The 17,218-nt window shown below is 40.6% G+C and overlaps 1 protein-coding gene across 7 annotated transcripts in view; it reads left to right on the top strand.

Moving 5' to 3' along the window:
- Window positions 1–17,218, top strand: part of pcdh15b (protocadherin-related 15b) — a 214,139-nt gene that overhangs the window by 34,671 nt on the left and 162,250 nt on the right. For all 7 annotated transcript variants that reach the window (XR_004575762.1, XM_020046964.2, XM_020046963.2 and 4 more), the window contains one exon: window positions 8,113–8,230. Coding sequence is in view for 6 of the 7 variants with exons in the window: in XM_020046964.2 (XP_019902523.2) it covers window positions 8,140–8,230 (91 nt within the window). In the remaining variant the exon portion in view is untranslated. The remainder of the gene's footprint in view (window positions 1–8,112; window positions 8,231–17,218) is intronic.

Below are 17,218 nucleotides of genomic sequence, written 5' to 3'. Positions count from 1 at the left end.
GCTGGAGTACCTTCAGGGCAGTCATCTATTGTGCTGCAGCTCTCTGCAGTAACACCTTCTGAATTCTGATGATCGCCATTGACAAGCGTTACTTCACTTACCAATGTTTTGGAATAAATAGCATAAACACAGTTGGAGGACATTATGGTCAACAACTTCTTCAAATATGGGTGTAAGCCCAGAGGTGTGGTATGGATGGCAGCACACATTTTGCCGGTGATAAGAAGCTGAAAAGCATTGCAGAAAATGAATAGATATAAAGTCTGGCATAAAGTATATTGAAAAATTGCTAATTCACAGAAGACTCCACCAGCATAACTACCAGGCTACATTGCAAAGGGTAAACTACTAGTTAACCTCAAAAACTGGATGGCTAGGTTACAGGTTGCTACATTTCCTAGGAGAGTTGCACAGTAATGAAAAAATATATTATAGACAGGTGAGACTGCGATAAACCTATACTAGAGTGATCACAAAAGTAACGTATAGAGAAAAATCTCTACAAAATCCACAGGATACCTTATTTGTAAAATTACAGTATAAGCAAATTCCTAAAAACTCGTTGGACAGACCTTTACATACAATACAGACATGCCAAACACTAGCAACTAGTGAGTTAGGTCATTTAAGCCAAAACCCTGGTTTCCAGTGTTTTGGGGCTTAAAACTTGGCCACAAATGTATCTCAAGCCCAAAATGAAATGGGTTTTTACAAAAGTAAATGGTTTATTGACAACAAAATACATGTGTTGCACCTGTGCACTCTGGAACATGAGTGGCTTTGTCAAGATTTGTCCAGGGCAGGCTTCTCTCTCAGAAGAGCCTACTCCTGACACAGTGACACAGGGATACAAACGCCTGTTGTTGTGAGTTCCCAGAGTTCTCGGGGGCTAATAGAGTCATACATAGAGATTGTCCCTCTCCTCCAGAAACGGCAGTGACAGTTGTACTCATGTCCGGGGCCCATGACAGTCTCTACAGAGGATGTTTCCACAATCCCAAAAGGGATAGGACAATTTAGCACACTTTGTGTGTGTGTAACCTTAAGTTGTTCAATCGTATTCACAAGTTTCCATGTGCTTGTCTACCCCTGGATAAAAAGTTACGTAACCCTCGTTTTTTTGTCCTGGCTTTTCCTACCTCAAACACACCTTGGTGGTGGATGGGGCACTTGCCAAACTAAATGGCAGGGGATTCATTGCACCAGTCAACAGGAGAATTGGCATTTGGATGACCAATACCGAACCGTTCAATCATGGCCGTTCTTGGCTAAGGACTTAAGTTTGTGTTTGTAGGGATAGTCGTAATTCCAACTGGGTCATTGTGGATGTTGGTTCCTGTTTTTTTTTTTCTTTATTGGAGGCTCCCATTTTCCATGTCATGTCTCAGGTGCCAGCCTTCTGGAGGGACCGGCAGTTACACTTGCGGTGGCTCCAGTTGGCAGAGTAACATCACCCTAGGTGATTACCACAGACAATGAAGAGTGTGCGATGAAGACTCGGTCAGGGGAAATTGGTTTGTGCCGCTGTGTGCGCCTCACAATTCCTGGAACTCTTAGCAATTTTTCTATTACTAAAGAATTTCTGACCAATCCTCTTGGACCAGTATGATCTGGTAAATATCAACCACAGGACAGCTCACCTCTGGTCTGTCTTTGGTTCTAGTGGCTCCCTGATTGCCTAAGGAGCCTTGCTTACCAGATGTCTTCCACCTATTCAGCGTATGTCTGTGTGGACTCCAAGGCATAATGACCTGCTGTCCTGGGCTCCCGGCTGTATCCTGCGACAGCAACCCTAAGATCAGAATGCATGTCTTGCACTCTCATACTATGAACCAGCTTGGGAAAAAATGCTATCCAAACAGTGTTTGTGCCATTATCATATCACGTTAAAGGGTGGCAGTTGCCTTTTACTTGGGGTGTGGCAGCATCCATGGCGCATTTTAGTAGGTTGACTACGGCGCGTTTTTGTGCTTCACCTAACACGTTTGTGAACTTTCATATCCTCAATGTTACTGATTCCAGCTTAGCACATGTTGTGCTGTTGGCTCAAGCAGGAGTGGGCGAGTAGGCAGTCTAAGTGTTATATGTTGCCCTCAGAGATATTTGCCCTGTTCGACTGTTCCCTTGGGTTGTCTACCACATTCTGAGTTCAGCCTCGCTGGCTAAGTGGCACAATTATATTATGTGGTGTACCGATTGACCTTCCTCATGGTTCCCTGAAAAGGGGAGCGAGGTATGAAACCTTGAAGGCCCTACACCGTTCAAGCCATGGTAAAGTGCAGACCTAAATCACTGTGGTCAGGGTTGACCTGGGCTTTTATCTCCTGGGGCTTTTTTTTGTGACAAATGCACACATTTGGCCTTAAAAGGAACAATCCATGTTTGTTTTCAGGTTGTACGGGCACATCATAGTGCATCCCCTGGTGTGTTGCAGCTCGTTCCCTTTCTCAGGGTAACAAGGTTAAATTCATATCTCAAAGTTTTAGCAACTACTTAATTAGGTGGCGCTTCAACACAGAAGCGTAGCAGCAGGAAGTATGGAGCGGGGAGTGTGGAATGCATTGGATGAGGTGGACAGGAGATAACAAAAGTCCACTCCTGCTGGTCTGGTAAATTAACTTATTGTTATTTATCATTTCTTCAGATTATAGTAGCTGTTTTGACTGCATCAAACAGAAAGACGCTAATTAAGATAGCTGGTTAAAGCTATGCAAATTGAGAATACAAAACTTTGAACTATGCAATTTCTACCCTTCCAACTCCTTTCGGATTTGCAGATTAATACACAGGCCTGCCAGTTTGGTGCTATAGCCTGTCCTTCTCATTTAAAGTTTTAGTTTGGTTTTATTCATTCTTCTATTGATTAGTGAGTTCGAATTTTCTTTTACAGATATAAGTTCTTTCCCCCTTATGTTTTTAGTAATGAAGACTGTTCATTGTTTTGGTTATCCCATTGTATATTGTCCACAAGCTATTAACCTCAAATTACCAGTGCATGAGGGACGTTTAAAGATTAGTTTGATAAATCATACCTTTTCTACACATACAAACATTCCAAACTGAGTTTAAAATGGCAATATTGATAAATGAGCCCACTACACAATTGTGTGATCCCCTGAATACCTTAGCAGTCACACTGCAAAATATACTCAGTTATTTTGGCTGGAGTTTACATCACACCAAATCTTGTGCATTCTCAGTGCAACAACTACTTACTGATCTGATCACTGAACTGTGAAGATAGTGCTCAATTTCAACATTGACCACTACTGAGACTCTACCACACTGACATCTACGTCCCCTTTGGGGAACCAGGATGTTTGTCACTTTGTATATCAAAATATCTGAGAAGACCTGTATCCCATCACATCCTTTTGTATGACACAGCTCGATTCACATCTGAACTTAGGGTCCTCTGCTGTGACATAGAGGAAGCCTTGCTCTGCCAAAGAAGAGGAGCTCAATAGCAGTTAAACATCCCCCTATAGGGCTGACTGCACACAACCGACAAAATACCCAACTAGTTGTGCGGCAACTTTTACTCACAAAAACTGTTAAATCTCTAGGGTACTTCACTACCTGTTCTCCATTTCCAATAACATCTTTTCCCAAGGCTGTTAAAAAGGTAATTAGTATTTTTCTTCTGGTGGAAACCTTAGAAATGTCTCATTTAAACTTCTTTATGGGAAGGAATTTTTCCCTTTTCTTTTCCTGAACAGCAGAATACTATTGAATGGGTTAACATGATGTATGGACTGTAAAGGATAATATCGGGATATTTTTTTAATGAAAATTATAGGTCAAGTTAGGTATAGATGGCAGTTTTCTTACTGTACCTGATCTAGTAATTATCAGTACAAGTAATAATTCATTGTTATTTCCTGTTCCGCCACATCAAATTCGCTATACGCCTCATTATTCCCAATGAATAGTTTCCTGTTAGATGGTTCGCCGTACTAATGATGTCTCTCCTCACAGAGTTAGTGAAACAGTGTTGACAGGAATGGATTCACAGTGTTCAAAAGTTCAATGTGGCCCATTACCTAGCTGATCTTTGTTTACTTCTTAGCTTCCTCCTACTGTATTTAAGAGGCAATTCTGGCAACCAAAGCACTGTGTTACGTTACATCATAGTCATTAGAACAAACCAAATGTCTATTCAACAGAGATTTACCACCAGGTAAAGATAGTAATATTAGTATATTTTTTTTATTCCACTTGAAAATCCTTGTATCCTCTAAAATGTGTGCTAACACCATTCAGTCAACTAGTCAGATGTTTAGACAGCAGTCAATGAATCGACTGAGTTTTTTTATATTGACCAGTCGGATGGGGGGCAACAATGTGACGTTGATAGAAAATATAACCAAGACTGATAGCTAAAATAATAACTAGCCAACTAGGGGTTCGATTAAAACAACAATGTTTGAAGAAATAAATTTCTCGCCTAACCAGAAGTAACCATAAACACATGATATAACAATGCCTCGTCCAACATCGTTGCCTAGTTTGTCTTGTTGACCAGTACAGCATGTCATCTCATCAGTGCCAAAGCCAACAAAGTGAGTTACTGTTGTATCTCTGATTTTCAGAAACCGATGGTCAACGCAAAACATGCAACCTACGGCCAGTAGTGGCCTGATGTATCCCATAGAAGAAGTCTTCCACCTCTCATGTGAGATAGTGCTCATTATACACTCTCCTGAAGGATTATTAGGAACACCTGTTCAATTTCTCATTAATGCAATTATCTAATCAACCAATCACATGGCAGTTGTATTTAGGCGTGTGGGCCTGGTCAAGACAATCTCCTGAACTCCAAACTGAATGTCAGAATGGGAAAGAAAGGTGATTTAAGCAATTTTGAGTGTGGCATGGTTGTTGGTGCCAGAACCATTTCACAATCTGCTCAGTTACTGGGATTTTCACGCACAAACATTTCTAGGGTTTACAAAGAATGGTGTGAAAAGGGAAAAACATCCAGTATGCTGGCAGTCCTGTGGGCGAAAATGCCTTGTTGATGCTAGAGGTCAGAGGAGAATGGGCCGACTGATTCAAGCTGATAGAAGAGCAACAGCATTTGTGAAGTCACAACACGCACAACCTTGAGGCGGATGGGCTACAACAGCAGAAGACCCCACCGGGTACCATTCATCTCCACTACAAATAGGAAAAAGAGGATACAATTTGCACGAGCTCACCAAAATTGGACAGTTGAAGACTGGAAGAATGTTGCCTGGTCTGATGAGTCTCGATTTCTGTTGAGACATTCAGATGGTAGAGTCAGAATTTGGTGTAAACTGAATGAGAACATGGATCCATCATGCCTTGTTACCACTGTGCAGGCTGGTCGTGATGGTGTAATGGTGTGGGGGATGTTTTCTTGGCACACTTTAGGCCCCTTAGTGCCAATTGGGCATCGTTTAAATGCCACGGCCTACCTGAACATTGTTTCTGACCATGTCCATCCCTTTATGACCACCATGTACCCATCCTCTGATGGCTACTTCCAGCAGGATAATGCACCATGTCACAAAGCTCGAATCATTTCAAATTGGTTTCTTGAACATGACAATGAGTTCACTGTACTGAAATGGCCCCCACAGTCACCAGATCTCAACCCAATAGAGCATCTTAGGGATGAGGTGGAACGGGAGCTTTGTGCCCTGGATGTGCATCCCACAAATCTCCATCAACTGCAAGATGCTATCCTATCAATATGGGCCAACATTTCTAAAGAATGCTTTCAGCACCTTGTTGAATCAATGCCACGTAGAATTAAGGCAGTTCTGAAGGCGTTCCTAATGGTGTTCCTAATAATCCTTTAGGTGAGTGTATGTCACCTATTTAATGGCAGGTCGCTTTTCTCTCTGCTGGACTGCTATCATGACCTTCAAATCATGAAATCAAGACTGAAGGCAAACAGGCCACAAAACAAGCAGAAACTGTAGATGAAGACCGTCCCTACTGTTAAAACTTCAATTTTTACAATGTTATTCATTGTTGAGAAGAAGCATTCAGGGACCCTTATTTTGCTGAGATATGTCCAGAGGAGGAATCTGATGAATTTGTGTTACTTAGACATGGATGGTGTTCTGATGAGAAAATATAAGTCCCTTGATTGACCCATCGTCAAAAGATCTTGAGGTTGGCTCATGATGGTGATGTGGTAAACAAGAGGGATAATCAATCTTGTATGTATAATGTATACTCTTCTTGCCTGCTCCTAAAACAGGATGTTGTGGATTTCTTTAAATGTCGCCAGCTGATTCCAATCCAAACAGTGCAGGTTCCACTTTTGCAGCCTGTACCTGTTTACGACTTACCTTTCAACCATGGGTTTTGGTGGACTGTGCTGGTCCTTTGTCCAATGCTTTTATACCTCATGTGTGATGCCACTCTTTTACCAGTGGCCATCCTACTAAGGAAAATCACAGCTCGCAGTGTCATTTTATTTTTATTTTGAGACTGACGCAGTTCTTGCAAAAAGACCAAGGTTTAATTTTCAAGTTAAAGATCTTCCAAAATCTTCCAACAAGTTGTACAACAGTTGAATGTTACCTGTTGCATCTCTATAGCATATGACCCAGAATCTCAAGGGTGTTCTTGAGAGATTTCATAAGACTTTAGGTTTAGGTTGAGAACGTACAGCTTTGAGTTGCCTGAGATAAAAATGCCTAGGATAAAAGAGGTACCCCTTATAGAATTTGTTCAGTAGTGTACAGGTTTCAGTCTGAATGAGTTTGTATTTGGGCCTCATGCAAAGGTCCTTTGAGATTTTTGAATGAGTGTATTGCAGGACAACACTTTGGAGAGGAAAATGAATCTGTTGGCGCACTCATCCTTGATTGCTCTATCCGAAAGCATGAGCTCAAGTTGTTTGAAATGCTCCTTATTCATTTGTAAAGCCCTTTTGCAAAAACCTGCCATATTACCTGACATCCTTACCCACAGAAGTTACCACACTTGTTCAAAGGGAAGGTTTACTCTGGCAAATCCATCTGTTTTTACCACCATAGGAAAAACTGCTTTTAGTTTCTTTGCACCCAATGTATGGAAAGATTTTCTGAGTTTACTTATATGTGCTGTATTGGTGCTTTTCTTTCAGTATTGATTAAGGACCTCTTTTCTGAATGTAATTGTGTATTTTTTAAATGTAATTTTATTATGTTTTATTTTCAACAATAAAACATATTTATTTGTTGTAAGAGTCCATAGATGATCCAAACAAAGATGTATCTCCTTAAATGTTCAATAAAGAGTTGTCTCAAATGGAAGTAAGTTATGCATGTTTTGACACACTGTAGTGACAACAGGCTGTGGCATAGCAACCACCCATCTGGATCTTAGCAATTGCATGTATTTCTAACAGTAACATACTCCCACTATCGCCTGCCAATGAATTTACCTATAACTTTTTTTTTGTGATTGTATCAGTGACTAAGGGAGAAAAGGCAGACCCTGATTTTCATATAATTAGTTAGCATTGATGTCATGTAGAAAACGTCAAAGCTATGCTGTTTTGCTAACAGTTACTATTAAATGTCTCAGGTGGGAAGCACTATCAACTATACTGTGAAAGCACTATCAACTATACTTTTCTTCAAAGGAAAAGGTTAAATGTAGTTCCTTCCCAGTGGTAATACATAAGAGGAACTACATTTGACAGTACCCTTTTGAAAAAAAGACTGTTTCACTGAGGTAAAACTAGCTGAGAAATTTCATTTGAAATGGGCTGAGCTCCGATGTCGGATTCATGTTGGAATACCTGTAATTCTCCTGTAAGGGCTTCATTTTCATTTTTGAGTTTTAAGAAGAGGCAAATTATTGTCCATACAGTTTGTTGTTTTGCGCTGATGATTTGACATGTGGATGGGTATATTTGATTTTCTAGGCTTGGTTGTACAATGTCGTCACTTAGATATAGACATAGTGGATAAGGCCAAGAGAAGTCACGGTAGGCCTTCACACTGCGTTGTTGGCACTGGACTAGCTTAGCCTATGTTCAAATTTCAGATAGCCCGGGGGTAGGGTGCAGAGTGAATGTCCATAATGACAGGGTAAATACATTGGTGCTTCTTTATAAGTAATTATTTCTCTCTTTTCCTTCAGGTGGGTACGCAGTAACTGTTGACAAAAATGCAAAAGAAGCCATGGCACTTCCAATGGCTAGGAATAGAGATAGGCCTTCTGCTGTTAGCCACTTGTTGCCTCTCACAGGACTCAGATGGTAAGTCCTCTATACCTCCTCAGTACACGTTTCCCTTGCACATAATGCAATATTTAAGTACATTTGCGTGTTTGTTCATTTTCGTTAACTTTTCGAATTTCTGTAATTTGTACCACTGTACCTGATTTCATGGTTTAAGATTCAAGCTAATTGATATGTTCAAATTCTTATCTAGGACTAAGCTCTGATTATATAATACCAGCTCAGGCATAGCCTTTTGCTTTTAGGATTCATATTTTACCTGACAGATTCGTCTTGATTTATGTGCCCATATTTGACTCATGGAAGCACATGTTACTTAACGTTTTTGAAGTCAAGAGGGCTTCTGCCTTTGAATTTGACCTGTGCCTTAATGGAGTTGAATATTCTGAAATGTACTATTGATTTATTGACGGTCCTCCAGCTATCTGTCTCTCTGGAACCGCTGTAAAAGAGAGTAAGGGAATTGCCCATGATCCAACTATTTCAAACTGATTTATCCAATTGGGTTGCTAATGTTGGACTTCAGTTTAAAGAACTTGCATCTTCGCCATACCTGTGTTTCATGAATCAGATTAGTATTATTCTTTTTTTTAAGTGTGTGCCTTACTTTCTGTTGCCCAACTACTTGTATAAGGGATAGGTTTTACAGTAGACTGGAGTTGGTATTGTTCCTCATCCTATTGTTCTCATGGTGCAGGAACCTACACCTGTTTTAATATACTGTAGGGATGTGTGCCTGTATGCAACCTTAGTTACTACTTTTGTGTGTCGTATATAATTTTTTTAAATGATCAAGCTATCCTTCCTGTTTTGTTTTCATTCATTTCATTGGATGTCTTCAACATTCTACGGTTGATATCCTGACACGACTGTAACAATCATCACTTCCAAAAATCCATTAACTTCCCCCCATTACTCTAAGTTGAAACTCAGTACAGGTGGGTTACAGTCATGATTTTTTTTGATGAGGGGCATTTCTGGTTTACATACATTTGGTCAAACTATTATCTCACTGCAAATGAGCTATTTTAACTCTGTCTGGTATGGGGTTAATTGACTGGTTGTGGGGCAGCTGCACCATGAATTTTACTCTTACCAGGACATTTTAGCCAAAGCCTTTGTTGCTATGCCCAAAATGCCCAACTGTACAACAACAAAAAATACAGTTAAGGAACCAAATCAAAGAGCAAGACCTTGCTTACTTGAAAGAACAGGCGTTTCGACCACCTTCCCAACAAGCTAGAGACGTTTCAGAAGATTCATTATTCCTCAACATTTCAGAATTCTTATTTCGCTACCACAAATCTCTTTAAAGCAAGTCCCAGGACTTGTAAATTCCCCATCCAGATTGAACTTATGCTTGCTTCTTTTCTCAATCTCTGTCTCTCACTCATCTGTTCTGAGTAATGCAGAGGGAACAGAATAGGTGAGCGGACTGATAGCCCATTACATAAAAAAATAAAGGGCCCTATGCCTGCAATTCATGTTTTCTCAATAAAGGGGTAAACCTATTTCTTTCTCTTTTTTCCTTTCTTTTTCCTTCTGTCTGTGCTCACCTCCATCACCTCTCTCTCCGTCAGTCTCTACATCTCTCTTTTCACTCCAATCATTCTGCTGTTAAAGAGTTGAGTTTCCCATCATAAGTGTCTGAAGGAGATTCATCAATCCATTACATTATGTAAAGATGTGTCTCAGTATGGTGATTATCCGGGGATCCGGTGCTCTGCATTCATTTGGACTGTGAGTTGGTTCCCTCTGAGCAGCACCACTCAGGTGCCCTGGCAGGGCAAGTGTCTCACTGACACATCCACACGTTCTGCTGCTATGTGTAGCATGCCCTTCTGGGCTCATCCTTTAATTATGTGTATGGATATGCAAAGTAATTATATTTTCTAATACAGTAGACCTGCTTTTACTAGCTATACACTGTATTTAAAACTTTATTACTATGTTACCAAAATGAATGATAACTATGCTTGCAGAATTTTTAAGTTAGAGCACCAGTCAAAAGTTTGGACTCACACACCTATTCACTTCAATGGTTAAGTGTGACGAAACCTTTGACTGGTTCTGTGTATATTTGTATTTTATGTCTAGATTAGTTTTGAAATGGCTGAGTTTTGATATATTTACTTTTCAGGCCAAGCACAGTAAAGCACTGATAGTGGAGATTAGAGTACATACAGAATTTAGGAAATGTGATTTGTAAAAGGTGCATGTATAGCCAGCCTAAGTTTGGCTATGACTGTGGCGCTAGTCTGATTGTTTCTCTCTGCTATCTAGTAACCACACTGAAGGTGAGCCAGCCCCAAAGAGAGAAAGGAGAGGGAAGGATAGACAAAGGGAGGCCATCCCGTGACACAGTGGTATTTGTGATGCGACAACGCAGTCTCCTGGTTGTGGCTCACTGACCATGCCTGGGAAACCCGCAAAGGGCTATTAAAATTGGCCAGACACAAATGCATTGCTGTGTCACACTCTAGCGACTCCTTGTGGTGGGTCAGATGCTTGCAAGCATCATTAGTTAGAGGAGCTCTCCCCTTTAAGCCTGCTGGTTCTGGCCTACTTCCTGGTTGAGTAAACAGAATGGCGTGGCGAGTTTTGTTTTGTAGAGAAACATCCTCACTCCTACTCAGTCCTATTTCCAGTACACTGATCGAAAGAGCAAATAAGGCTGTTAAATGCTTTGAAAGGTTGCACCCACAATGTTGCATACCTGATGAAAAGGCAAGCAGTGTGTGTCTTGGGTGACTAATTGACACTCCATAACAGAGGTACTAACTGCACTGTGGAATCTATTCAGTCACCAGTAAAGTCTTAACCGCTTTGAAGCGCGTTCAATTCCAGCTTATTTATCTCCTCTTCCCATACTTATGCAGGTAGCCGAGGCTCATATTTGGTATTTAATAGAATAGGATAGTATTCCATGCCTTTTCCTGTGGGCTCATCCATCCACCTCAGGTGGAGTAGACAGGATCTTTGACCTTAGAAGAAATGTATGTCTCTGAAGAAAACCACCTCAGCCCATCCAAATCTGCAGCCTAGCGTTAGCACTGTCCAATATAGCCTGAAACACAATTCTCAAAACTGGCACACCCAATTTCAATTTAATATTTTAATATATTACAACTACGAGTATAGTCAGTTGTAATTAAATATAGTACAAATTCAAATAATATACTTCAAATATGAGATTACTATTTACTTTGCTGGTTTTTTGTGTCCTGGATCCGAAGCTATGCTTTATTGACTGTCAAAAATAAATTTATACCTGCTTACTGTTCCATCTGTAAATGATCACTAAACCTCCATTTGCTTTTAATCATGTTCACGTTTTTGTCAGAATCATCTGTTGTATGTATAAATATAAATAAACACAACAACCATTACACGCATGAGGAAACATGTTAACAAGCTGTTTGAGGGGTGTTATTTTGACAGATGGTTCCTGCCCCAATCCCCCCTAGCCCAAGATGGGTAAGATCCCACCTTTTACCCTGGGAGAACCTAAGACAGACACACCCTGGGAGAACCTAAGACAGACACACCCTGGGAGAACCTAAGACAGACACGGCCGTGCATCTGGCCACATCGTACAATTACACACAAGTACTGCGTACTGAAAAAAGAAGGCAATTAATGAAAACGATGAACACTGCTGTGCCGGGCTGGGGATGGTGGAGGGGTTCTGTTCTGAGGGAACCAAGTACACGCTTATTCCTGACCTCCCTTGAGTCTGTTATGCCCTTGATTCACAGCTTGTTTGGTTTTCCCCTGGTGTGGGTCCCTACTACGCCTGCTATGGGTCATGGTGCTGTGTTTAGCAATGACCAGGATATCTTTGTTTTTGATGGAGTGCATGTGTGTTTGTGTGTGTGTGTGTGTGTGTGGAAGGGGTGCAAGGATAAAAATGTAAGGGCGGTGTTGAAATAACATACAATAATAGTTTATATATAGTTTATATACAGATTTTGCAGATTTTCCTACTTACAAAGCATGTAGAGGTCTGTAGTTTTTATCATAGGTACACTTCAACTGTGAGAGACGGAATCTAAAACAAAAATCCAGAAAATCACATTGTATGATTTTTAAATAATGAATTTGCATTTTATTGCATGACATAAGTATTTGATCACCTACCAACCAGTAAGAATTCCGGCTCTCACAGGCTTGTTTGTTTTTCTTTAAGAAGCCCCCCTGTTCTTCACTCATTACCTGTATTAACTGCACCTGTTTGAACTCGTTACCTGAATAAAAGATGTCCACTGTCCACTTATTCAATCAGACTCCAACCTCTCCACAATGGCCAAGACCAGAGAGCTGTGTAAGGACATCAGGGATACAATTTTAGACCTGCACAAGGTTAGGATTGGCTATAGGACAATAGGCAAGCAGCTTGGTGAAAAGGCAACAACTGTTGGCGCAAGGTCCCCCTGCTCAAGCCAGCGCATGTCCAGGCCCATCTGAAGTTTGCCAATGACCATCTGGATGATCCAGAGGAGGAATGGGAGAAGGTCATGTGGTCTGATGAGACAAAAATAAAGCTTTTCGGTCTAAACTCCACTCGCCGTGTTTGGAGGAAGAAGAAGGATGAGTGCAACCCCAAGAACACCATCCCAACCATGAAGCATGGAGGTGGAAACATCATTCTTTGGGGATGCTTTTCTGCAAAGGGGACAGGACGACTGCACCGTATTGAGGGGAGGATGGATGTGGCCATGTATCGCGAGATCTTGGCCAACAACCTCCTTCCCTCAGTAAGAGCATTGAAGATGGGTCGTGGCTGGGTCTTCCAGCATGACAACGACCCGAAACACACAGCCAGGGCAACTAAGGAGTGGCTCCGTAAGAAGCATCTCAAGGTCCTGGAGTGGCCTAACCAGTTTCCAGACCTGAACCCAATACAAAATCTTTGGAGGGAGCTGAAAGTCTGTATTGCCCAGTGACAGCCCTGAAACCTGAAGGATCTGGAGAAGGTCTGTATGGAGGAGTGGGCCAAAATCCCTGCTGTAGTGTGTGCAAACCTGGTCAAGAACTACAGGAAACGTATGATCTCTGTAATTGCAAACAAAGGATTCTGTCCCAAATATTCAGTTCTGCTTTTCTGATGTATCAAATACTATGCAATGCAATAAAATGCAAATTAATTACTTAAAAATTATACAATGTGATTTTCTGGATTATAGATTCCGTCACCCACAGTGGAAGAGTACCTATGATAAAAATGACAGACTTCTAAGTGGTTTGTAAGTGGGAAAACCTGCAAAATTGGCAGTGTATCAAATACTTGTTCTTCCCACTGTATGAAGCCTGCCTGCTCCTGGTGGGCCTTTGGTCAACTAGAAATATATTATCATCACAGTTAATACACTTGTTACAAGTGTACATTAAACGTATTTGTCTTTTAGTATAATGTATTTACATACTTACACATTTACTTACTGCACAAAATTCTATATTGTTGCTTACAACATCTTTACAAAGGGAATAAGGTCAGACTTGATTCATCTTGATTTCAGCTTTTACAAAAGCTGCATTTTCCATAAGGGTGCATAGACCTTTGATATCCAGATTGTGTTGTTGGCTAGCACAGCAGTCTTCCCTTTTCTATTTTCCTGCATCTTCTTCACGGGGTTGGGCGTGGCCTGGGTGGGGCATGGCTGTGGTGGAGCATGGCGGGGGCGGGGCATGCCAGGGTGGTGCAGAGCAGCAACCTGGGCAGTAAGGTTCAGCATCTAACACACTCCCCACATTCTTCTCCTGACATGACTTGATTGGAAGCACCTCTACATTATCAGGGGGTGGCAGGTGAGCTGTATTCAGCGGCCCCATTTTGCAACTCCAACTGGGCTCGGCGGTTCTTACCAGCACCGATACAGGAGAGCGCGTGTTCACGTCACATAAGGAATATTTTCAAAATACACTTCAGTGCATTTTTGCCCAGACCACGTAAGCGGAGCTGAGTAAGAATGTCTCTTGAGGGACTGACTGACTGACTACCCCTTGTTAAATAGTGTTATGAGACACGGGGACATAGAACTGGTGCAGGGAACCGGTGTTCGAGCCTCGCCGCAGTCAAAGCAAATCGAGCATTAGGGTTTGTTCAGGATAGACAAAAACTTTGCTGGCCCCAACCTTTAGACGCTACGTTATAGTAAGCCTAAAATAAAATTGTTATACTCTGACTTTTTCTGGTGGATTTTTTGTATGCTTCCGTGCATGCTTTTTGGGGTAGATCACAAGTAGATCACAAGCCTTTGCATAGTATATGAGGAGGGGTTTCCATTCTTGTCTTTTCACCTGACGAAAAAGTCAGTTACTGTCACCTGTATTGATAGTTATTGTATCAATGTCATTCACGAGTGAAAGAAAAACGAACATTGTTATGCCATGAAATGAAATAGCACAAAACAAATTATGCGTAAGGATTGGTCCATTATAGACAAAAACTTTGCTGGATACAACCTTCAGTAGCTATGTTATAGTAAGGCTAAAATAAAACTGTTTATGATTATATTGAGCCTATTTCTGCTGGATTTTCAAAGTATGAATCCGTGCATGCTTTTTGGGTTAATATTGGCTGGATCACAACCCCTTGGGCAGTAAAAGAGGAGGGGTTTCCATGATTCTCTCCTCTTTTCACTTTTTCGTCACCTATATGGATAGTTATTGTATCAATGTCTTACACAAATGAAAGAAAAACGAGCGGTGTTGTGCAATGTAATGAAATAGCTTTGGCAGTGTAAAGTTCATCTTCAGTCTCGCTAACAATTGCCAAATTTTTATGACTATGCCAATTTGTGAATGCAATAGAAGGTTGTATTTAATTACATCACAATACAAGAAATTTTTACCCAACTCCAAGAAACATAAGATTCAGTGCCTCATCTCAGGAGGAATGTTAGGTGCCAAATTGCTGGAAATGTATTAATTCCAGGAATACATGTAATACTTTCTGTCCAATATCCGAGCCTCATCTCTAACATAGTTTATCAAATTTAGAGAAGCAGGTACATTCAGGGATTGACTCTGAACACCACACCTCATGGTTTGACAATCCTGTTTGAACGGTCAGTATGTGTAAGAACCAGAATGGCATGCTGCAAATTATTTTCAATTACACAAATATTTTGTCAGTTTTGTTATGACATGGCCATAGACACCATAGGACATAAAACACATTTGTGGAAGGGTAGCAGCAACAGAAACATTACTTTGAATAGTGACCAACGTTTTTTATAAATATGTTTAGTATCACCGTACATAGAATCTCATATAAACTAAAAACATTAAAAGTGGGACAGTCTAGTGGTCTACAGTGTTGCGCCAGTAAAAGACCCTGATATGGTTACATTTTCTTTCAATCAGTAGGCAGCTGTGGATGCTGTGTTTTGGCTCCAGTTGCCTGTTGTCCCCACAATGTCCCAAGCAATTTGTCAATACTTTCTTTGTGCCTGTTTGCAATCTGGAAAGTTCATCACAGACCGGAATCCTAGGCAATGACTCATTCTGTGGTGTATATAGGTAACACCCCTTCATGAATATTTCAGTGTCACTAGCTTTTTGTTCTCCTGGTTGTTGCATTGACTGGTGTTGATCGGAGGGATATGGTTGCTGGGGACTATTGGGTTACTGCCTTTCTGATGTCATGTAACCTTAGTCAGCTGTTGGGTCATTAGTAATTTATGAAGGTCAACCATACAGACAGCCTTAAGGGATAAGGACACATTGTATACTGTATCTATCATCTGTTTATTCACCATGTATATACATTATCCAGCCATGAAAAACCAATGTAATCAAGGCCCATTGTTTCTCAAGACCCTGCTGTTTCTATGGTAGCTGGACGGTTTTTGATATCTTATCAGGTAGAAGTGCTTTTGTCGTATTTACATACTGACTGAACTGCACTGCTCACCCAATTGGAAAATACATGTACTTAGATAGAGTTGAAACATGTTAGTGAAAATAATACTTAACATTTTCCAATTTGTAAACATTTTAAATATACAGCTCCGTGAAGAAATTAAGAGACCACTGCACCATTTTCTTTCCTTTCCAAAAAAGTCAAAAAGGAAAGTTTTGAGTGTGGAATAGAAGTGTTCAATTTGCAGTGGTCTCTTAATTGTAACGCTTCTGTTCTTCACTCAAAACCTTCCTTTTCCAACTTTTTTGGAAAGGAAAGAAAAAGTTGCAGTGGTCTCATAATTTTTTCCAGAGCTGTAGTTACTAAAGTTTTAATATAACCTCATTTCCAAAAAAGTTGTGATGCTGCATAAAAAGCAAAAAAATTAAACACAATATAATGATGTATATATTATGTAATCCCTATCAAATATTACTATATTAATATTAAGACATCATATAAAATGATGAAACTGAAAATGTTTATTGTTTTTGGAAAAATAAATTCCCTTTTTGAATTTGATGCCAGCAACACGTTTCAAAAAAAGTTGGGACATGGGCATGTTTACCAATGTGTTGCGTCACATTTTCTTTTAACAACAGGTCTTCAGGCCCTCAGATGGCACTGCATTAAAAAGAAACATGGTTCTGTAGTGGACATCACTGCATGGGCTAAGAAACACTTCTGAAAACCATTGTCTGTGAACACACAGCATCCACAAATGCAAGTTAAGACTCTACCATGCAAAGAAGAAACCATATATAAAGATCCAGAAATGCCAGCACCTTCACTGGGCCCAAGCTCTTTTGAGATGGACTGAGGCGAAGTGGAAAACTGTCCTGTGGTCTGGCAAATCAAAATGTGAAATTATTTTTGGGAATTATGGACGCCGTGTTTCCTGGGCTAAAGAGGAGAGGGACCATCTGACTTGTTATAAGCGCACAGTTCAAGAGCCAGCCTCTGTGATGGTATGGCGGTTAATTTCTGCTCATGGCATGGGTGACTTCTGTGAAAACACGACTAATGCTGAACAATAAACAGTGCGGAGAACAAGTATTTGATACATTGCTGATTTTGCAAGTTTTCCCACTTACAAAGCA

The sequence above is a fragment of the Esox lucius genome, chromosome 5 (assembly GCF_011004845.1).
Source record: "Esox lucius isolate fEsoLuc1 chromosome 5, fEsoLuc1.pri, whole genome shotgun sequence".
Classification (NCBI taxonomy): domain Eukaryota; kingdom Metazoa; phylum Chordata; class Actinopteri; order Esociformes; family Esocidae; genus Esox; species Esox lucius.
The sequence above is the reverse complement of the archived record's forward strand: the minus strand, read 5'-3'. Positions and strand labels throughout refer to the sequence as shown.